Raw genomic sequence first — 22,325 nt, 5'->3', positions numbered from 1 at the left:
CAATCATAAATCACTAGTTAACTACACATGATTGATGATATTACTAGATATTATCTAGCGTGTCCTGTGTTGCATATAAGTATCTGACTGAGCGGTGGTAGGCAGAAGCAGGCACGTAAACATTAATTCAAACAGCATTTTCGTGCGTTTTGCCAGCAGCTCTTTGTTGTGGGTCAAGCATTGCGCTGTTTATGACTTCAAACCCATCAACTCCCGAGATGAGGCTGGTGTAACCGAAGTGAAATGGCTAGCTATTTAGCGCGCGCTAATGGTGTTTCAAACGTCACTCGCTCTGAGCCTTCTAGTAGTTGTTCCCCTTGCTCTGCATGGGTAACGCTGCTTCGATAGTGGCTGTTGTCGTTGTGTTGCTGGTTCGAGCCCAGGGAGGAGCGAGGAGAGGGACGGAAGCTATACTGTTACACTGGCAATACTAAAGTGCCTATAAGAACATCCAGAAGTCAAAGGTTAATGAAATACAAATCGTATAGAGGGAAATAGTCCTATAATTCCTATAATAACTACAACCTAAAAACCTCTTACCTGGGAATATTGAAGACTCATGTTAAAAGGAACCACCAGCTTTCATATGTTCTAATGTTCTGAGCAAGGAACTGAAACGTTAGCTTTCTTACATAGCACATATTGCACTTTTACTTTCTTCTCCAACACTTTGTTTTTGCATTATTTAAACCAAATTGAACATGTTTGATTATTTGTTTGAGGTCAAATTGATTTTATTTATGTATTTTATTAAGTAAAAAATAAGTGTTCATTCAGTATTGTCATTATTACAATTTCTGTAAAAAGTATTTTTTTTTTGTTTTTATTTTAGTTTTTTTATTTTTCAATTTATTTTTTTAATCGGCCGATTAAATCGGTATCGGCTTTTTTTGGGGTCCTCTAATAATCGGTATTGGCGTTGAAAAATCATAATCGGTCGACCTCTAGTTGGAATCAAATGTATTCAATTATTGCAGTAGCACATTTTCTCCAGTCCTCTCTGGTGGTGGCTGGGACTGTCATATTTGGTAGAGACAAATCTCTGAGGGAAACTGACTGAGAGCAGGCCTGTCCACTGGAGCAGAGTAGACCACATTGAGATAATTTCAAACTGTGATCACAAACCTAGACCAAGCCTCTGCACTCTCAGGCGTCGCTACTGTGGGCTGTGGAAAAGCTGGGACACCGCCTGGACTCAGCCACCACTGCAGCCACTGAATGAACCCAGTACCCTGACAGCAGGTCACATGGTCCAGTGGGCCCCGCCTGCCTGCCTTGCTCGCTCACTCTCCCTCCCTGCCTGCTTGCCTTTCAATCATTCATCATTCTGGCTATTGCTCCAGGGGCCACCCCATTCAATGCAAATCAGTGTCATGCAGCAGGGAAGCCACACACAGAGCCAGAGAGAGCCAAAAAGAGAGAGAGACCTAACACACTTAAATTAAATCAAAAACAGGAGCATTTTACATCTGGCTAGAAATAAATAAGGAAATGATCTCAACAGAGAAAAATGTCCTCCTGTTTGCTACCTATAGAATCCCCATACTTCAATGAATCCATTTCTCCATTCTAGGGGGGGAGCGTAACAATTTCTGGGCCCAGGGACCTTGTACTAGTCCGTGGTGAACTAAAAGCCAGAACTGGACAAGAAAAACTGACACCCTCAGCACACAGGGGGGACAAACACCTACCTGAAAGGGACAGCATTCCATTCCCCATACTCCCCCCTAGACACAACTACAACAACCTAACCCCCCAGAATTGGTCACAACTCCTGCAGCTCTGTTGCACACTGGCTATGTACATAGTGAAAGCTATTCTTTGAGGGGACTCTTATGGTAGTACTAGGTACACCTACAGCTCATCCCTTGGCAGCAGTATTACAGTCTACTTTATCAGACCTCAACCCAGAATCTCTCAGGGGGTTCACAGTCAGTCCACTGACACCCCTATCAGATCACAGCAAAATCACAGCCTACTTGAACAGAGCAATACTCAACCATGAGGCATCAAAGCCCAATCAACTGGATGCTATAGATGGAAGGATGATATCCAATCCAAGAAAATGTCCCCAAAAATTTCCTGGACAAAATGTTTCCCTGCAATAGTGAAGGTATACACTTAACAGTAAGAAAGCCTGAACAGTATATTTGACATAACAGCTTAACATATCAAATTGAAAAATATTCAAGGAGAAAACATAAGAACATTTACAATGAGAAAGGGTTTGCTGTAGCGTGCAAAAACCTAGGAAAGAAATTGAGAAACCTATCCAACCAAAAACACAGCTACCCAGAAAACCATAACATACGCCTTTAATATGGGGAAACACTAGAACAGTAGGGCCTTTCCATTGAAAAGGACACAATGAGCAACAACATCTGAGGTTCACAGAAGCATATCAAATTGGGTGTAAAATGAAAGCTAAGAGTTTTGGGAAATTAAGGTATACAGTGCATTTGGAAAGTATTCAGACCCCTTGACTTCTTCCACATTTTGTTACATTACAGCCTTATTCTAAAAATAATTATATATTTTTTCCACCCTAAATCTACACACAATAATTACAAAGCGCAAAAACAGGTTTTTAGTAATGTGTGCAAATGTGTAAAAAAAATTATAATAATCAGAAATTACATTTACATAAGTATGCAGACACTTTACTCTTTGTTGAAGCACGTTTGGCAGCGATTACAGCCTCGAGTCTTCTTGGGTATGACACTACAAGCTTGGCACACCTGTATTTAGGGAGATTCTCCCATTCTTCTCTGCAGATTCTCTCAAGCTCTGTCAGGTTGGATGGGGAGCATCGCTGCATAGCTATTTCAGGTCTCTCCAGAGATGTTCGATCGGGTTCAAGTCCGTGCTGTGGTTGGGCCACTCAAGTACATTCAGAGACTTGTCCCGAAGCCACTACTGCATTGTCTTGTGTGCTTGGGTTGTTGTCTTGTTGGAAGGTGAACCTTTGCCAAAGTCCTGAGCGCTCTGGGGCAGTTTGTACTTTACTCCGTTTATCTTTCTCTCGATCCTGACGAGTCTCCCAGTCCCTGCCGCTGAAAAACATCCCTAATGCATGACGCTGCCACCACCATGCTTCACCGTCATGATGGTGCTATGATTCCTCCAGACGTGACGCTTTGCATTCAGGCCAAAGAGTTCAATCTTGATTTTATCAGACCAGGGAATCTTGTCTCTCATGGACTGAGAGTACTTTAGGTGCATTTTGGCCAACTCCAAGCAGGCTGTCAAGTTCCTTTTACAGAGGGGGGGGGGGGCTTCCATCTGGCCACTACCATAATGGCTTGATTGGTGGAGTGCTGCAGAGATGGTTGTCCTCCTGGAAGGTTCTCCCAACTCCACAGAAAAACTCTGGAACTATGTCAGAGTGACCATCAGGTTCTTGGTCACCTCCCTGACCAAAGCCCTTCTCCCCCGATTGCTCAGTTTGCCCTGGCGGGTAGCTCTAGGAAGAGTCTTGGTGGTTCCAAACTTTTTCCATTTAAGAATGATGGAAGCAACTGTGTTCTTGGGGACCTTCAATGCTGCAGAATGTTTTTTCTACCATTCCCCAGATCTATGCCTCAACACAATCCTGTCTCAGAGCTCTACGGACAATTCCTTCGACCTCATGGCTTGGTGTTTGCTCTCACATCCAATGTCAACTGTGGGACCATATATAGACAGGTGTGTGCCTTTCCGAATCATGTCCAATCAATTGAATTTACCACAAGTGGACTCCAACCGAGTTGTAGAAACATCAAGGATGATAATGGAAACAGAATGCACTTGAGCTCAATTTCAAGTCTCATAGCAAAGGGTATAAATAAGAAATCTGTTATAAGTTTTTAATAAAATGTGGAAACATTTCTAAAACCCTGTTTTCGCTTTGTCATTATGAGGTATTGTATGTAGATTGATGAGAATCATTTTTTCCATTTTAGAATAAGGCAGTAACCAAACAACATGTATAAAAAGCGAAAGGGCCTGAACACTTTCAGAATGCACTGTAGATATACATTTCTAACATTTACCCATCTTAAATATTAGGCAAAGGTAAAGGCTTTGATTTCTGTATTAACTTCTCTAGGGTAAGGGGCAGCATTTTGATTTTTGGATGAAAAGCGCGCCCAAATTAAACTGCCTTTTCCAGTCAGGCCCAGAAGATAGGATATGCATGTAATTAATAGATTTGGATAGAAAACACTATAGTTTCCAAAACTTAAAATAATGTCTGTGAGTATAACAGAACTGATTTGGCAGGCAAAAACCTGAGAAGAATTCATTCAGGAAGTAGGATTTTTGTTGTAGTTTTCTAACCAATGCCATTACAGTATCCATTGACTTAGGACTCAAATTGCAGTTCCTATGCATTCCACTAGATGTCAGTCTTTCGAAATGGTTTCAGGCTTGTATTCTGAAAAATTAGAGTGAGTAAGTAAGAGCAGTCAATGAGTGGACCCTGCTGTGTCACAGAGCTTTTTCATGCGCGCGACCGAGAGAGTGCCTTTCTTGTTAACGACATTATTGTCCGGTTGAAATATTATCGAATATTTAGGCTAAAAACAACCTGAGGATTGAATATAAACACCATTTGACATGTTTCTATGAACTTTACAGATGAAATGCAAATTGTTTGTCTGCCTGTTGTGACTGCGTTTGAGCCTGTGGATTACTGAAGAAAGCGCGCGAACAAAACTGAGGTTTTTGGATATAAAGAGAGACTTTAGCGAACAAAAGGAACATTTATTGAATAAATTAATGTCTTCTGTAAACATATGAAGATCATCAAAGGTAAGTGACTCATTTTAGCTCTATTTTTTTGACTTGTGTAACTCTTCTACTTGGCTGGTTACTGTTTGTAATGATTTGTCTGCTGGGCTATGTTCTCAAATAATCGTACGGTATACTTTCGCCGTAAAGCATTTTTAAAATCTTACACGTGGTTGGATTCACAAGAAGTTCATCTTTAAACCTATGTAACATAGTTGTATCTTTTCTGAATTTATATAATGAGTATTTCTGTATTTGGCGCTCTGTAATCTCACTGGATGTTGGCCTGGTGGGACGCCAGCATCCCGCATACCCTAGAGGTTAAACGATGGAAAAGGTGTCTTAGAAAATATCTACCAGGAAAAGTCTTAAGACATCAAAACACAATGCTGACGTTAAGACCCCTGACAACTATCAACACTTATATTTACTGTTGGAGAAATTGTGACTTGTTATTCCATTACCAAAAAAAACTAATTTCTTTCCCTCATGAGGAGGGAGAATAATGAATGTTTGCTGAAGTAACAAGTAATGGTAGACCTACCAGTTAGTTCTTTTGATTTTACTGATATAAATTTAGTTAGTGAGCAAATCTCATAATTCTGTTACCAAATTGATAACAGAATGACCAAAAAATCCTGTGCAACCACTACTAGCTCCAGGGAGCCACTAGTCCTTGCCGTTTGCCCTTATTTTCCCAAATAAAAATTGTAAACTTAAGTTTACAAAAATAAAATTGCTTCTGCAATTTTGACACTCCAACAACAAGATGAGAACAAAACTTATTTTAGATTTTTTTTTTCAGAATTATTAAAGAAAAGTTCAAGTGTGCCAATATATTTGTCCGCAACTGTGTCGCTTTGCCATTTTACACTACTCCAGCAGAATCACTATGAGGAATTCTTTAATGTCCTTCAAGCAGAAAACAGCCATTTCCAGGTGCAGGGAAATGTGCTGCTGTGTGGAGGATGGAACACGAGGCCTGGGTCCGAGCCCGACTGTATAGACTAGAGGTCGACCGATTAATTGGGGCCGATTTCAAGTTTTCATAACAATCGGAAATCTGTATTTTTGGGTGCCGATTTATTTTTATACCTTTATTTAACTAGGCAAGTCAGTTAAGAACACATTCTTATTTTCAATTACAGCCTAGGAAAGGTGGGTTAACTGCCTTGTTCAGGGGCAGAACGACAGATTTTCACATTGTCAGCTCAGGGGAGCCAATCTTGCAACCTTACAGTTAACTAGTCCAACGCAATAACGACCTGCCTCTCTCTCGTTGCACTCCACAGGGAGACTGCCTGTTACGCGAATGCAGTAAGCCAAGGTAAATTGCTAGCTAGTATTAAACGTATCTTATAAAAAACAATCAATCATAATCACTAGTTATAACTACTAATCCAGTTTAGCAGGCAATATATACACCAGGTGAAATTGTGTCATTTCTCTTGTGTTCATTGCACGCAGAGTCGGGGTATATGCAACAGTTTGGGCTGCCTGGCTCATTGCGAACTAATTTGCAAGAATTTTACGTAATTATGACATACATTGAAGGTTGTGCAATGTAACAAGAATATTTAGACTTAGGGATGCCACCCGTTAGAGAAAATACCAAACGGTTCCGTATTTCACTGAAATAAACGTTTTGTTTTCTAAATGAGTTTCCGGATTCAATCATATTTATGACCAAAGGCTCGTAGTTCTGTGTGTTATTATGTTATAATTAAGTCTGATTTGATAGAGCAGTCTGACTGAGCAGCAGCAGGCCCGTAATCATTCATTCAAACAGCACTTTCGTGCGTTTTGCCAGCAGCTCTTCGCAAGCACAGCGCTGTTTATGACTTCAAGCCTATCAGCCTAATGGCTGGTGTAACCAATGTGAAATGGCTCGCTAGTTAGCTGGGTGTGCGCTAATACTGTTTCAAACGTCACTCGCTTTTAGATTTGGAGTAGTTATTCCCCTTGCGCTGCAAGGGCCGCGGTATTTGTGGAGTGATGGGTAACGATGCTTAGAGTGTGGCTGTTGTCGATGTGTTCCTGGTTCGAGCCCAGGTAGGGGCAAGGAGGGGGACGGAAGCTATACTGTTACACTGGCAATTCTATAGTGCCTCTAAAAACATCCAATAGTCAAAGGTATATGAAATAAATGGTATAGAGAGAAATAGTCATATAAATACTATATTAACTACAACCTAAAAACCTCTTACCTTGGAATATTGAAGTCTCATGTTAAAAGGAACCACCAACTTTCATATGTTCTCATGTTCTGAGCAAGGAACTTAAACGTTAGCTTTTTGACATGACACATATTTTACATGGCCCATATTACTTTCTTCTCCAACACTTTGTTTTTGCATTATTTAAACCAAATTTAACATGTTTCATTATTTGTTTGAGGCTAAATTGATTTTATTGCCGTTTTATATTAAGATAAATAAGTGTTAATTCAGTATTGTTGTAATTGTCATTATTAGAAATTTTTAAAAATTTTAAAAAATAGTCTGATTAATCTGTATCGGCTTTTTTGGTCCTCCAATAATCGGTATTGAAAAATCATAACCGGTCGACTGAATCAAAAATACAGATGGGCTCCAGAAAGCGGGGAAATTTCATTCAAGCGCTCAAATCGGCAGAATTAAATGACAAATCACTCAAAAGTATTTATCAATTTCCAAGTAACACAAATTATGTTAAGATGGCTGTTAACATCATCTTCCAAAAAGGGCAGTAAGAAAAAGCACGACTAAAATAAATACAATTGTTTGACAACGAACATTAAAACATCAGAAAATAACTACGACATTTGTCAAACCTAAAACATCAGCAGCCAGAGAACCCAGATTTACATTTCAGATATGCTTCAACTCTCAAACAATACAAACTCCCCATAATAAAATGTATAAAACACCAGTCAAAAGTTGACACACCTACTCATTTCAGGGTTTTTCTTTATTTAAAAAAACTATTTTCTACATTTGAGAATACTAGCAAAGACATCAAAGCTATGAAATAACACATACGTAATCACGTAGTAACCAAAAAAAAGTGTTAAACAAATCAAAATATATGTTATATTCTTCAAAGTAGCCACCCTTTGCATTGATGACAGCTTTGCACACTCTTGGCATTCTCTCAACCATCTTCCTGAGGAATGCTTTTCCAACAGTCTTGAATGAGTTCCCACATATGCTGAGCACTTGTTGGCAGCTTTTCCTTCAACACTGCAGTCCAACTCATCCCATACCATCTCAATTGGGTTGAGGTCAGGTGATTGTGCAGGCCAGGTCATCTGATGCAGCACTCCATCACTCTCCTTCTTGGTAAAATTGCCCTTACACAGCCTGAAGGTGTGTTGGGTTATTGTCCTGTTGGACTTGGACTTGAAATCCCCCCACAAATGAAATGAACCCCCCTCACCCCTAAAATGGTTTCATCAGTGTTCAGCTTTCGCGCTACAGTTAGGCTAGGCAGTAGGCTTGTATTTGTATGATGATCTGTGAGGTGATAACATTTTATTTGCGATTTGTCAAAAACAGTAAATGACTTGTCAAGTCAGGTTCTCTGGGTATTGTATACACTGTAACAAGTTAATCAAATATATGTAATATGCTGAAAAGTGGCCAAACTACAGTGGGGCAAAAAAGTATTTAGTCAGCCACCAATTGTGCAAGTTCTCCCACTTAAAAAGATGAGAGGCCTGTAATTTTCATCATAGGTACACTTCAACTATGACAGACAAAATGAGAAAAACAAATCCAGAAAATCACATTGTAGGATTTTTAATGAATTTATTTGCAAATTATGGTGGAAAATAAGTATTTGGTCACCTACAAACAAGCAAGATTTCTGGCTCTCACAGACCTGTAACTTCTTTAAGAGGCTCCTCTGTACTCCACTCGTTACCTGTATTAATGGCACCTGTTTGAACTTGTTATCAGTATAAAAGACACCTGTCCACAACCTCAAACAGTCACACTCCAAACTCCACTATGGCCAAGACCAAAGAGCTGTCAAAGGACACCAGAAACAAAATTGTAGACCTGCACCAGGCTGGGAAGACTGCATCTGCAACAGGTAAGCAGCTTGGATTGAAGAAATCAACTGTGGGAGCAATTATTAGGAAATGGAAGACATACAAGACCATTGATAATCTCCCTAGATCTGGGGCTCCACGCAAGATCTCAGCCCGTGGGGTCAAAATGATCACAAGAACGGTGAGCAAAAATCACAGAACCACATGGGGGGACCTAGTGAATGACCTGCAGAGAGCTGGGACCAAAGTAACAAAGCCTACCATCAGCAAGGGCATTGAAGATGAAACGTGGCTGGGTCTTTCAGCATGACAATGATCCCAAACACACCGCCTGGGCAACGAAGGAGCGGCTTCGTAAGAAGCATTTCAAGGTCCTGGAGTGGCCTAGCCAGTCTCCAGATCTCAACCCCATAGAAAATCTTTGGAGGGAGTTAAGTCTGTGTTGCCCAGCAACAGCCCCAAAACATCACTGCTCTAGAGGAGATCTGCATGGAGGAATGGGCCAAAATACCAGCAACAGTGTGTGAAAACCTCATGAAGACTTACAGAAAACATTTGACCTCTGTCATTGCCAACAAAGGGTATATAAAAGTATTGAGATACAACTTTTGTTATTGACCAAATACTTATTTTCCACCATAATTTGCAAATAAATTCATTAAAAATCCTACAATGTGATTTTCTGGATTTTTTTTCTCTCATTTTGTCTGTCATAGTTGAAGTGTACCTATGATGAAAATTACAGGCCTCTCTCATCTTTTTAAATGGGAGAACTTGCACAATTGGTGGCTGACTAAATAGTTTTTTGCCCCACTGTAAGTTCAGATTTTTCTGGCAATGTGCGCAGCCATCTTTGGCTTTGTTTATTTGCATCTTATAGTGAATGGGCATTGAAAAGTAGTAGAAATTTGGTCAGTCCACCCAGGCCTTGATGTTAACGTCCAGAAAGAGACAGGTCTGGACCAAATTTGATCCTATCAGATGTATGTTTCACAAGTTTGGGTAGCACAGCACAATACTGTAGTGAGTAGAGCACAGTAAAGTATACAGGACAATACAGTACCGTGGGAAGAGCACAATAGAATAGAGTACAATAAAGTAGAGAAAAATAGTACAGTAGTGTAGAGTACAATATACCATACTTTACTGAACTCTACTACACTATACTCTACTGTGCTCTGTTTCACTGTAATGTCAAATTGTGAAACATTAGGAGAATGACATTCATATCCATAATTATGCATTTCTTTGTAGTACATATCAGGGACCAATGATGTAATTTCGTTACTGTAATTCCATTAACAGGTGTAAATCCAATTCACTTAGTGTAGTTCAATAAACAAAATGTTCTGAATCGGAAAGGCAGCAACTCTAACATTCACCTGTCTCCTCTGCAAAAATCTGACAATTGGTTACACTTCATCAGCATCTTGTATCTGCACATGGAATTCCAATCTCATTATATGCTGTTGGTGCTGACTTGAGGGCTTGAAGTTCAGAATGTAAACAACTTGCTTGCAGCCACATGGACAGAAGCAGTGTTGTGACTGTGACAAAGAGAGACTGGGGAGAAAAGGACAGTCATATGATGTGCATTGAGGGCCAGGCAATGTGCAGATACTTCACACTGCTGTTCTCTTAACTCCTGTGGCATACAGGCCTCAGACTGGGCACAATAAGCCTGACTATGTAAGGGCTGATTTCAAACAGCATTCCACAGATTCTGCATTCAACTGGTGGCACGTTTGCGTCAACGGGGGGCGGGTGTCAGCATCTCCCAGGAAGGACAGGGTCAAACAGTAACAACATCACTTCACCAGCCTCAGACCAATGTCACAAGCTGCTGCTGTGCTTTGTATCAAGGTGTACCGTTTCAGGCATCGCGACATTGTAACAATGCAACACCGTGGCTGACTACCTTCAGATAATCCAAATTTAAAATATCGTGGAACTTGGAATGAAGCTAGTAAAATCTGTCATCTCGTGTGACATACAGAAGAGCAGATTAGAAAACAAAATAAATTGTCTTGACGAACGTTCAGAGAAATGAATGACTGAGTTGCAGTGTTGCACTGGCCACCCGCACAAACACAACATCAAAGTTGGATAGTAATTTAAAATGTCCATAAAGTTCATTTACAAAAACAGAGTTCCTGTAGTAGGTGACTTGTATGAAATTAAAGTGCAGTGAAAACGTCACAAACATGTCCGGCCTGCCTTGTAGGCCGTCGCAAAGGCTGACATAAGCGTCCAGTTCAAAAAGCTCCCAATAAATTGCAATGTTAAAATAACCCATTTTAGTATTGTTTGAGGCACAACCTCTACTAAAGGTTAAAGTTTTAACACTTCACTTCACCAGTAAAAAAATAACTACACCCGGGAATAAACTGTATTCACGAATGGACTTCAATTTAGGCGCACATTTAACGATTTTAGACTGGATATGGGGCCTAGCAGGGCAGCGTGAGTGAGAGTAACCGCATCCTATGTAATACAATGGGACCTACCCTCTAGTAGCAGTCGACCTCACAGTCAACACGAGAAACAAAATATAGGCATTTACCTGGACAGGATTTCAATAGTGTGTCCGTTGCATTATAATGAGCTGTTTCGTCGATTTACTTAGTTGATAAATCCTTCAATAATCTGGACAAAACGTGCTCTCGTTTACTCCGTTTTCCTCGCCTTTCTTCCACTACACCTCCCAAACGTTCTGCCTACAATGCTTCTGTGGCATCCCCCAGGTCCTAGCTCCGTGTTTCCCGTCAGCGATCCAAAGAAGTGGCTACACAGAGCCTCGCATAGGCCAACATTAACATAGGGTACTCTAAAATATTCTGAATATATGCTTTTTTCCTCTATATTTGGAGATAATAAATACTTGTATATAGGTTGAGACATCAGAGGCATCCCATTCTAAAACGTATATTGTTTTGCTTCATTTTCACATAATTTCACCTGTTGTCACTTTGACAGTGTTGTCATCAATTTGATCAGCTGGTATTGTATAGCCTAGTCCACAGAATGCTTGTACAGAATACTTGTCCACATCATTTATTTATTTTTATTTAACCTTTATTTAACTAATCATAACTAATTCGAAAATTATAACCAACAGTTAGCCTATCTGGTCAAATATCATAACGTTCTGATGAGAATGTATATTGTATTTGCACCATGTGTTTCTTAATATATGAACAAAGGTTCATATTAATGTATTGCCGCATATGATACTACCAGTCCTATGTTTATCATTAGACATATTAATGTGCTGCCTCCAATAACACACTTGTTTTGACAGAGACTTGTTGAAAGGTTGCGTAATAATTGAGTAATATCACAACTGCAGGCGGGTGGAGGAGGATGGGGCTACTGGCAACCCTCTCCCTTTGATGAAGCATTTATTGACCCCTGCCTCCCCCTCCAGTTCTGTGCCATTTCCCCTCATTGTCACTTGTACTGTAAATTAAATCTTCACAATTTGAAACAGGGCTGACCATCTGTAGGCAATAACCTCATAGAAGCAGGGCTGACCGACTGTAACCAATAACCTCCTGTTGTTGTTTATCAGTGATGACTTCGTCCTCCCTGGATTGAAACTTTGCCCTAGTGGAGAGTAGTGTAGTGGTGTATCCTACCATGAGATGTTACTGATCTCTCTTTCATAAGGTCAAAGGACAATGTTTAGTTTGCTCTACCAGACAAGCATAAATCCTGCTTCCTCACTGCCTGTCTCTCTTTTCCTCTTTCTATCTGTTCAAAAACAAAGAGAAAAAGCTAAGCAGACAGTGTACCTGCTATCTGACATAAGCTATTTATGTTTCTGTATAGCTATTGACTCACATACTTTGCTTAGCATTAAATCTGTTTGGCGCCAAGTGATATGGTTTGGAAAAACTTGAATACTGCATTCAATATTTGAGATAATGTAAAAGGATATATAGGAGCATCGAAGTGTACAGCTTCTCTCTCTCTCTCTCTCTCTCTCTCTGTCTCTCTCTTTCTCTCTCTCTCTGTGGGCCACTCTCTCTCTCTCTCTCTCTCTCTCTCTCTCTCTCTCTCTCTCTCTCTCTCTCTCGCTCTCTCTGTGGGCCGCTCTCTCTCTCTCTCTCTCTCTCTCTCTCTCTCTCTCTCTCTCTCTCTCTCTCTCTCTCTCTCTCTCTCTCTCTCTCTCTCTCTCTCTCTCTCTCTCTCTCTCTCTCTCTCTCTCTCTCTCTCTCTCTCTCTCTCTCTCTCTCTCTCAATGGTAGACTAAAATGGAATAAAGCAGAACTGGATAAGAATCTTTAACCATGGCCTCTTCTGAAATGACATTTCTCGTCACATTACTCATTCCCCTCTGTGTCAAGGGGCAAAGAGTAGCCGCAAATGGCCCTTCAAAACACACAACAGCTGGAACATAGGGCAAAGATGACTGAAGCAGTTGCAGGGTGGGTAGGGAGGGGGACACAAGATGAGCAGCTGCACCTTAAAGCCCCTATCTGTACTGTGCATTATAAACTCCAGCAATTTAAATGTTAAACAAATGAGAAACTTCTTTACCTCAACATATGTATTTAGAAAATATGGAATTAGAAATCCATTAAAGGGATACTATGGGAGACCATTTTTTTTGTCTCAGATCAGAATATTTAGCTTAAAATTATGATCAACTATTATTTCTTCACCTTTTAAGCACAGAAACGTGAACACAGCCATAGACCTATGCTCAAATGTTCCAAAATGCAATTAGTCAGAAAACACTATTCTAAAATGTTCACTGCACATGCGAGCGGTTTCATGGACAGAGATAGAAATATCAATTTGAAATGTTGAAAGAGGGGAGATCTACAGAGAACAGGGGAGTGCATAGGAGAGTGTCTTTATAAAATATTTGCCTCCACGTAACTGTGGTGGGATTTGGCCTATAGGCTACTTTGAAGTAAGGTAAGACATGGCTCATAATATAAAGTAAACTTCCAGGTTTCAAACAATGAAGGAACAGAAAAAATATAGCAAATCTAATCATAGACCTAACTGGTAGATGGAAAGGCTTTCCCCCCAAACAACTTCTCAATTAAATGTTAACTAGCTACCTAACAGCCAGGCAGAATGATATGATTATTTGCATCAATCCAGAGGCCATTTGTTTGCAAACACCATTTCATGTGTGCCATAGAAACATCACTAACCAAACAACAGTGCTAGGTGCCTGCACAGTTGAATTAAAGGTTAACTACACAAATTGTTTGACATTTCTTTGATTTTTCTCAGACCTAAAAAAAAGTGGTCTCCTGATGTGGTTTAAGCATTGTTATGGATTTAGGACACCCAAGTTTGTTGTTTTTCTATTAAAAAGCAGAAAATGTTTGGAAAAATCTGAAACCTGTGGATTTCTGATGCAGTTGACAGTCTCATTAATCTATTTCAATAGTGGGCCTACTTACACAATACAGCTTGGGTTGTCCTGACTGAGAGAGACCAATATGATATTGATCATTTTAGGTCATTCAGAGTGTGTGTCACTGTTTGTCATATAATTTTTCTGTGACCGGGAGGGTCGTTTCCTTCACTCGGTGGGTCGTTGGGAAATGTTTTGCCAAAGTAGAGTATACCCACTTCTATCCACTACAGCACGGCTTGTGATCAACTCCTCATTGAGAAATAAACATGTTCATTGAACAGGTTCCATCAGTCAAAAAGAAAAGATCAAAGTGTATATGTTCTTATAGATGTGACAGAGAGTTGGGGTTATGGCAAGTTGCAATATCTTCATGGTTAGATGTATTCTGGGGCCAAGGAATTCCACCCCATCCAATATAAATTGTACCAACAAGATAAAATACATATCTGTTGGAATAGCCTATCAAATGTATTGTTCTGACTCCTTCTCAGATTCAAATATATAGAACCGGAGCATAACTGTCTCTTCCATATAGACCTACATTAAAGACAAGAAAGACATTTCTCAAAAACGTTGGCACATATTAAGCACATAAGTCTTTCAAAGCGTCAATCAATTCCCAGGTGGACATATTCCAGAAAAGGGAGATGGATTTAGGTCAAATTGTGTTATCAAGGAACATTGCTACTTGCTGCCTCTGTGCGAGTTCATGCAGTAGTACAGAACGTATTGTGGTCGGCGTTATCGCGAGACTGGTCCATTAACAACCTGCTTGACACACAGCACTGAGTGCAGCTTGCCTGCCTGGGTCGAACTGAGCTAAAGAAACGACAGGAGAAGCTGCGAACATCTGGCCTAACATCATGAAAGGACCTCGGAACATTTAGAAAAACACGGTGACTTGGCAAATATCTGTAAGTATTGCGTTTTGACAATGAAAATGTTGAAACCGAAAGTTATAATACACTGCGCTACCTCCGTGCAGCTCAGTTGGCTTGGTCAGCGACAGTTGCTGAGTTCCTTTGCTGTTAAAGGCTTCATGCCATGCATTACGGCCATGTAGGCTTATCTTCCTGCGTTCTTGCCTGCTTGTAGTTTTCCTTACATTAAAACAGGCCAAACTAGTGCGCGTAAAGCAAATGATTGTATGGTCGGGTTTATTATAGGTGAGACCTAATTAAAAGTATGATATGGACATTGATGTTTATGCTTTTCGCCTGGTCTATTGCTATTTTATTTACTTTAAATGTTGTTACACCAATATAAAGTTTTTTTTGTATATAAAGTATGGTTGACCAGTGCGTAAATTGAACAACGGCTGTTATAAAGTTAACCACATTGACTGTTGTCAAGTGTTTTTTTTTGTTACTTGAATAATAGGCGAATTGTCGGAAAAAGTTTTATATTTTAGTGCTGGGACTGATGCAACCTCTGAAACAAGTTTCTCTTTTGTACGTAGCTCGATTCGGAGTAGGCTAACATATGGTAAGGGGAGCACAGCTGGAGGTAGCGTTTCCATTGCGGTGATGTCAGAGTAGCTGACTCCACAGCTTGCAGTGTATTTAGCGAACAGAGCACCAGTTTACTCACTCCCCCGAGCTTTTTTCTTAACCTTGCCCGATGGGCGAGTGCTGGTATTCACAAGCCTGAGTGTTTGTTCGTCTATTTTGCGTTCTAGGTCAATTGAACGGTTCCTCATGATTGTGCAGTGATTACGAACAGCCGAATAGACAGAGTTTAGGTCTGTGTGTGCGACTGTGCCCGGTCCGTCCTGTCCGCATTTTCATGGGAAGCGCAAAAACTAATGATCAACTAATCGGACTGCTGTTGGTCACTGGAGAGAAAGGTAGGAGACGTTTAGTGACTGGATAACACTGATAAACAGACACCGCAAGTTGTAATCAAGAAATCTGAATAATTTACAAATGTTACATTGATTTAGTAGGCATATTGATGCGTAAAGAAGTCGATATGAAAAGGATATTTACCATATTGTAATGGCTAAATTAAGTCAGATTTGAACTTTTTTTTGTTGACAACTGTGTGTGGTCTTCCGTTTTGATTGCCAATGTTTGCTTTGCAGTGATTGACTACTTTGTCGTTTTCTGCAAGTTTTATTATTTTTCCTGTACATTTCCTTTGGGGTTGGGATACTTTTGTTTGTAGTTGTCTCAAACACCAGATGAGTTGTTAACTCTCTGTGGCACCCTCTAAATGGCTGCATTTCGTTTATTCAATATCCAGTTTTTCCTGTTTTTCATCAGGTTATGAAGGAAGAATGGAGTTCCCAGACCATAGCCGTCAGTTGCTGCAGTGCCTGAGTCAGCAGCGTCACCAAGGTTTCCTCTGTGACTGCACTGTTCTCGTTGGGGAGGCGCGATTCAAAGCACACAGAGCTGTGCTGGCCTCATGCAGCATGTACTTCCATCTCTTCTACAGGGACCAGCCAGACAAAAGGGACGTTGTGCATCTGAACAGTGACATTGTGACAGCCCCGGCTTTCAGTCTGCTCCTTGAATTTATGTATGAGGGGAAGCTGGAATTCAACACTCTGCCAGTGGAGGATGTCCTGGCTGCGGCCAGTTACCTTCACATGTATGATATAGTGAAAGTGTGCAAAGGTAAGCTGAAAGATAAGGAACTATCCACCCTGGATGAGAAGGTTAGCGAGGGGATAACACTGGAGAACTCCTCAGACAGCGAGCTGCACAGCAAGCAGCCAGGGCCAGGCCGGCGAGAGACACAGACACAGCAGCAGCACCAGAGAGCCCCCCCGGGAGAGGAGTTTCACATGGACAACAGCAAAGTCAGGCTGGCTGTCACAGATTGTGATAGGTCTGCACAGAGCAGGCAGAAGGCAAATGGTCACCCTGGCAGGTCCCCGGACCTTGTAGGTGTCAATTATGTGTCAGCAGAGGCCGAGCCCTGCGTCCAAACAGCTGGAAAAACAAAAGCTGATGTCAGTAGTTCCACAATATTGTTGTCCCAGAGGTCCCGGGCTTCAGATGACATGGACTGCGCTCTGGATTTGTCTTTCAAGCCACTGTCTAGCAGAGATCCCTTACACCCCTCCTACGTCTCAGGACAGCTGGCCCTCGACAGCCAGCAGCAGGGCACTGAGCCACTTGTTAAAGACGAACACGACTTGCTGTCAGAGCAGGAGGACAGTGAGCCGATGAGCCCGGAGAGCCAGCGCTTTGGGAATAGCGCCAGGAGCTCAGTGGTGACAGGGTTCACTGCCCTCTTCCCAGGCAACAACGGCTCCACGGCGGCCCTACTCTCCCAGGAGGAAGACCTGATGGAGGAGGGGGAGAGCTGTGGGGGAAGGGAGGGCACGAGAGGCAGAGAGGGCGAGGAGAGGAGGGGGAGGCTGCTGGGGGACAGTGAAGAGGAGGATGACCTGGCTTCCTCGGACATCTCCACTTCCAGTGGGATGCTCCTGCCCCCGGGGCAACAGGTGTGTGTGTGCCCACTCTGCAGCAAAGTGTTCCCCAGTTCCCATGTGCTCCAACTGCACCTCAGCTCGCACTTCCGCGAGAAGGACGGGGCACGCTCCAAGCTCTCCCCTGACGGCTCTGTTCCCACCTGCTCACAGTGTGGCAAGACCTTCTCCTGCATGTACACCCTGAAGCGGCATGAGCGCACACACTCTGGCGAGAAGCCGTACACCTGTGGCCAGTGCGGCAAGAGCTTCCAGTACTCTCATAACTTGAGCCGGCATGCCGTGGTTCACACACGTGAGAAGCCTCATGCCTGCAAGTGGTGTGAGCGGCGCTTCACCCAATCTGGGGACCTGTACCGCCACATCCGGAAGTTCCACTGTGGCCTTGTCAAGACCCTCGCCATTGGATAAACCCCTCTCACCAGTGCCATGAAATAAGACAAACGTTTTATCACTCCCTGAGTACTACTGCGTATACTTTTCTAGTTATACATATTTACAAATGAATAACGACATAACCTTTTGGAATTCTACTCTGTGGCATTTCTTAAGTTAAATTGTAGCAACTTTAGAATGCACAAAACTGGATTTCACTGGAAAGATGTTGGGCTTTGTCATTGGACTATATGATTTAGTTGCACAAAACTAACATGCTTTTCAACTCAAGCTGGATATACTGTATGTTAAAGGTGGACAAATCAGTTGCACTTGTCTATTTCTGTATTGGTACTGCAAAACTGCTGAGCTGGATGAAGAGTATTCTGCTAAAAGAAACATTTCTATGTACATACCTTATGTGCAAGGAAATTATAGCACAATATCCTGAATGGATGAACAACGTCTGAGTAGTGCACATGGGGAAGGAGAAACAAAAACCGTCCAAGAGTAGCAGTATATTTTCTTTTTTAAATCCAACCTTATTTATTAGTCTACCTGCTTAACAGGAACAAATATCGAAAGGCACTGAAAAAAATATTTGAAGTTGGAATACTGGATTTTTTTGGGGGGGGATAGCTAGTATTTACATTTTCTTTATGGTAGGAATGAAGCAGACCACATAAAAAATGTTACCTAGAATAGAGGACTAAAGGAAAGATGAGTGGCAAGGGTTTTTAATATCATAGTGAAATGGAGCTTGTCCTGAAGGAATTAATTTTGCTGCACTGGCCTTTCAATGTTCATCACAGCTTGCTTAGAATCAGGCTGCTGAATGAACATTAGAAGTGAATTGTATTATCACCTTTACACTCTAGCATGATGCATACAGTTTCACTATGAAGTGAAAGAATGCCTGTATCACTGGTGCCTACTGAAATTCTTGACACTCCTGTTCTCAGGCAAGCATGGGACCTCTTGCCATCAATACAACTAATCTGTTGGCCTTCAAAAACGTGGTTAGCACTTTCCGTTTACAGTGCATTAATACCAGGAAATAACTCGGTCACTCTGTGATAGTATGCCAGTTGACTAACCAGTGTACTTAGAAAAATGTAATAAATGTGCCATAAATCAAGCTTTTATTGATTAACATTTGACTTCTATTTAGTAAGTTCAATTTCTGGGTTAATTTTCTGTATTTCAGCACTGTAAAAGAAAGGGTAACCACATGTGAATATTCTATTGCTGTCCATGTAATAATGCTGGAGACATGCCCCGATAGACAGGGCAGAGAGTGGGTGAGGTGGTAAATATATACTCTGTGTGCCTCCGTGCTTCTCTGAGGAGATGGTGTACTGTGGAAATCTTGTCGCAACGCTGTTCGTTCATCAGAACTTCATCAGTTTATTTTGCCCCTTGCATTTACTCTTATACTGTCATGTCTATTTTTCTTTTAATGTTGAAGTACTACTGATAATGTTTGAGTGAAACCTTTGGTGAAACTTAGCTTGACAGAGTCCTTGGACAGAATATGTACTTTATGAGCCTGTTATGTGTTGGAAGGATTTCATTATAGTTGGGTTCATTTTGATGATATACATATGGATTCCTACAAGGTGAGTAGCACTAAAAGTCCAAGAAATTTGTTTAATCTGTCCTGAGAAGACTTGATCAGAATTATTTATTAGTTTAACTTGGTTCAGGGTTTACTTTAGGTGTGATCTGTTAAGATGAGCTCATTTCTCTAAGCTTGAAAGACTTTTGATGTCTTTCCTTGGTATTGGGGCTGTTTTTATTACTTTCTGCAAATCCTGTTACTGTAATGAATTGGTCTGTTAATGTATCTTACACAGAATTCTTTAAGTATTCAAGATTTGTCTCACCAACCGTAGCGAAGCACTTGTTTTGAGCATGCATATAGTTTCAACACTGATATTGTCTAGGCTGCTATTTCTTACTATTTGTATATTTAATGTAAATATATATTCTATTTATCAGTGTCGTTTCTCTTTATTACAAGAACACATGTAGAGTTGAGAAAGCAAGGTGTCTTACGAAGGCTTCAATCTCTTAGGGAAGAGTTCATGTCTTCCCTCCCCCCATTGATTTGGGCTTCCTTTTTCCTGTCTCACTCCAGTGAATTTGGTTTCCTTTTCATATTTAAGGTCTCATAGGCCATCTCTTCACTACATATCAGAAAAGGGAATAATATTGCTATGACTGCTGTTCCAGCAGAGGAAGCAGTTATTCACAAGCCCAAACACACTGATTATGGTATAGAATATCTATAGAATTCCTACAATACGAGCATTGTTCTCCTGTCCCAGGTAGTTCTCAAGGGATAATTTTTCATCTCTGCTTTCGCTGTGGGGAAAAAGGCTGCATGAGTCTCTCTTTGCACTTTTCGTATTGAATGGAGCCATTGGAATGTGAGAAATGCATTTAGCAATGGGAGATCTGGGAGACAGTAAACAGGTGCATTGTCTGGGGGCATCAAAGAACAGCCCTCAATTCCCAGCATGCATTAGATAAGTGCTTAATTGTTCTTTTATGTGGAGAGGATACCACAGCGACTCCATAGCATCTTTATCAACACAATCTCTCTTTAATTGTTGGTGTTTCAAGAACCTGTTTGATTTGAGGTATTGCAACACTGATTAATCTGATGTTTATAATAGGAAAAGTAGGTAGGTAGTATTTATTAACATCCAGTTATACCTATTTCATCATCCACCCACTGGAATGAGTTTCCCAATATTTCGTGAAGCTGTGTGTTTTCAGAAATGTCATGTAGTGTTAACAATGAGTGGTATTTCAATCAAAACACAGGAATGTAGATTCATTCGTGTATTTTTTTCTCACTCTTTTGAAAGGATTTTTTTTAACGTGATGCCGTTGAAACAATGATTTATTGTTTTTCTCATGTACACATGCAGCTGTGCAGGGTTAGAAAACTATGTAAAATCATCTTGCTGGTTTCTCAGTCATTATTTATATCTCCAGGATCATCACAGAATGTGCCTTGCAGACACAAGTGTTGCACCTGGAGTTGCCCTTTTTTGTACACTAAGTTTGCCACAGACTGCTGTGATGACCATACAAACTTCTGTTAATTATTATTTAAAAATAATTCATGGTATCAAAATGTGAACAAAGCCCGTTGTTTCTTCCTCCTTTTAGAGATGAGTTTCAGAATTGGAGTTCACTACTGTTAAATTCATTGAAATCTTTGTAAAAGTTTTTAATCTGGAATTCAATGTAATGTTACGCAAACTGAACGCAGTTATTTGTTTTGTTTGGCTCTAAGCCAAGTCCATGTTTAGGAATGAACCTAATTGTGTTCCATATGATGTCATGTTTAATGTGAAACACTGAGATATAGATTTAATTTATGTTTGAAAACTCATGCCGGTGCTCCTGATCGTGGGGTTACATTTTCCTAATTCATGCTATAGGATTTTACGGTCTAAAACTGAGTATTAGGGTACATTTAATACTGCAATTTTGTCTTTGGCAGGTTAAGACTGTGAAATTGTGTATATTCATGAGAAATATTTATTGAAATTGTTTCTTGTGCAACATTTGACTGTCTCAATTTTGATTTGTAAAATGAACGATGCTACTAAATGTCAATGGAAATCTTTTTAATAGAATTTTTAGAAGTGCCATTAGAATGTAATATAATTTTTTAATAAGAAAGGTATATTTTATAGTAATAAATTGCTTCTGTGTTAGTGGTTTATAGATTAGGGGACAATCTTATGCAGAATTGACATTGTAGAACTCGAGGCAATTTATTTGTATGTTTTTGTTTTTGTGTGCGTTTTGTTTGCGCTTTCCGAGTGTTCTTGTGTGTGCGTGCTGTGGAGATGTGACAATCTTGAGTTAGGTCTTTTATTAAAATTATGCATAGATTAAACAGAACCCTTTTCTGTGGCTCTTGTGGATTTCTTTCTTGTGTTTCCTCAACATTGTACATGTGCACAGCTCTGGCCACATCTATTTAGTTCTTCAATCCTGTGTTTTGTTCTTTACTGACAGTCAAACTAAACAGACAGGATTTTCCTCCATAAATCCGTGTAATTATTGTCAGGGGAAATTGAAGTAGTAATACCTACTTGATTTTTCCAGTCCCGACCTTTTAGATATTGTCAAGGAGAGTCTTCATTGTTGCCTGCTCACAAGCAACACCCGATCAGTGTGAGAGGACTGTGTACTGACAACACAATGTGATAATACTGTGGGTCTTAGCCTCTATCCCATTGAACCCATAAGCTGCATCCAAGGACAGGATCTTTAGCGGTGGCATGTCATTATTC

General features: G+C 40.6%; 2 protein-coding genes across 3 annotated transcripts in view; one reads left to right on the top strand and one right to left on the bottom strand.

Moving 5' to 3' along the window:
* Nucleotides 1–11,579, bottom strand: part of LOC118368360 (RAC-alpha serine/threonine-protein kinase-like) — a 43,712-nt gene extending 32,133 nt beyond the window's left edge. The window contains exon 1 of the mRNA XM_035752399.2: nt 11,367–11,579. The gene's annotated coding sequence lies outside the window, so the exon portion shown is untranslated. The remainder of the gene's footprint in view (nt 1–11,366) is intronic.
* A 3,323-nt stretch (nt 11,580–14,902) lies between these two features.
* On the top strand, nt 14,903–21,942 carry LOC118368359 (zinc finger and BTB domain-containing protein 18.2-like). Of its 2 annotated transcripts, none has more exons than XM_035752398.2 (2): nt 14,903–15,100; nt 16,451–21,942. In XM_035752398.2, the coding sequence occupies exon 2, from the start codon at nt 16,465–16,467 to the stop codon at nt 18,037–18,039; it is 1,575 nt and encodes a 524-aa protein (XP_035608291.1). In that variant the 5' UTR covers nt 14,903–15,100; nt 16,451–16,464; the 3' UTR covers nt 18,040–21,942. The 2 variants fall into 2 exon arrangements, with proteins under 2 accessions (XP_035608291.1, XP_035608290.1); XM_035752397.2 differs by lacking the exon at nt 14,903–15,100 and adding an exon at nt 15,414–16,032.
* Nucleotides 21,943–22,325: the final 383 nt, after the last annotated feature.

The sequence above is a fragment of the Oncorhynchus keta genome, chromosome 35 (assembly GCF_023373465.1).
Source record: "Oncorhynchus keta strain PuntledgeMale-10-30-2019 chromosome 35, Oket_V2, whole genome shotgun sequence".
Lineage (NCBI taxonomy): Eukaryota > Metazoa > Chordata > Actinopteri > Salmoniformes > Salmonidae > Oncorhynchus > Oncorhynchus keta.
The sequence above is the reverse complement of the archived record's forward strand: the minus strand, read 5'-3'. Positions and strand labels throughout refer to the sequence as shown.

Bases quoted from the DNA above. Each gene is read 5' to 3' on its own strand.
- LOC118368359 (XM_035752397.2), top strand. From the start codon at position 15,972: ATGGGAAGCGCAAAAACTAATGATCAACTAATCGGACTGCTGTTGGTC. The intron at 16,033-16,450 runs GTAGGAGACGTT...GTTTTTCATCAG, and splicing joins GTTGGTCACTGGAGAGAAAG to GTTATGAAGGAAGAATGGAG.